The sequence below is a fragment of the Halyomorpha halys genome, unplaced genomic scaffold (genome assembly GCF_000696795.3).
Source record: "Halyomorpha halys isolate HHAL.00 unplaced genomic scaffold, Hhal_1.1 Scaffold64.1, whole genome shotgun sequence".
Taxonomy (NCBI): domain Eukaryota; kingdom Metazoa; phylum Arthropoda; class Insecta; order Hemiptera; family Pentatomidae; genus Halyomorpha; species Halyomorpha halys.
Window position 1 is genome coordinate 1253391 of NW_027116348.1, and position 796 is coordinate 1254186.

At 41.2% G+C, this 796-nt stretch overlaps 1 protein-coding gene across 2 annotated transcripts in view; it reads left to right on the forward strand.

The window, feature by feature from the left end:
* LOC106692638 (glutamate receptor ionotropic, NMDA 3A) overlaps positions 1-796 on the forward strand; it is a 553673-nt gene that overhangs the window by 227204 nt on the left and 325673 nt on the right. For both annotated transcript variants that reach the window (XM_067053147.1, XM_067053148.1), the window contains exon 5: positions 425-621. In XM_067053147.1, coding sequence (XP_066909248.1) covers positions 425-621 — 197 coding nt within the window. The remainder of the gene's footprint in view (positions 1-424; positions 622-796) is intronic.

Here is a 796-nt window from a genome sequence, read left to right on the forward strand (position 1 = left end):
CAGCCGCCATTTTTTATTCCCCCTACATATACTTGGCAGACTCATCAATTTTGACTATTAATTATACATAGTTTTCATTAAAGTAATCAAAAATTGGGTGAGATAACTGCCTTTTTTCTCCTCTTGGGCTCTTGTACTATTATATTTCGATGTTACATATCATGAGGAGAGATGTTTTAACTCATTTATAATAATGATGAGGTGTAGATAGTTGACCGTAGAATAATGCTTGGAGAAGTTTGTCGGGGGGTGCGGTCAGCAAGGAACAACATGAATTTAATTTATAATAATCTATTTTACCTCCTGGAAAGAAACCTTCCTTCCAAAGCTCCGCTCAAAGTTTCTGCGTTAGCTTGTCAAGATGTATTGTCATGAATCATTCACAAAAATTCTTAGTGTACATTATATGATATTATGTTTGCAGGAGGATCTGGGTGCTAGCGTTGTGCGGCTGGGGCCTGGAGTGCCTCAGGGTACTAGAGCCCTGCGTGCCGTGCTCCTGTCCTGGCGATGGCACAGCTACAACCTCCTCTGGGCAGGCCCCCCGCTGCCCGGAATGCGCCACCTCACCCGACTGCCACTCATGCCAACTACCCACTATCTCTCCCCTCCCTATACCAGGTCAGTTCTTAGCCAATCAAAGAGCTCACTCAAAAAAGATTCCAACAAATATTCCTTTAAACTATTACTAGATGAACTAAAACTTAAGAATTGATTCATTTCAGTCTTCATCACCAGCACCCTGTTTCATAATGAAAGCTAATAGTATTAGTTAATAGTACAAGTGTTGAAACTA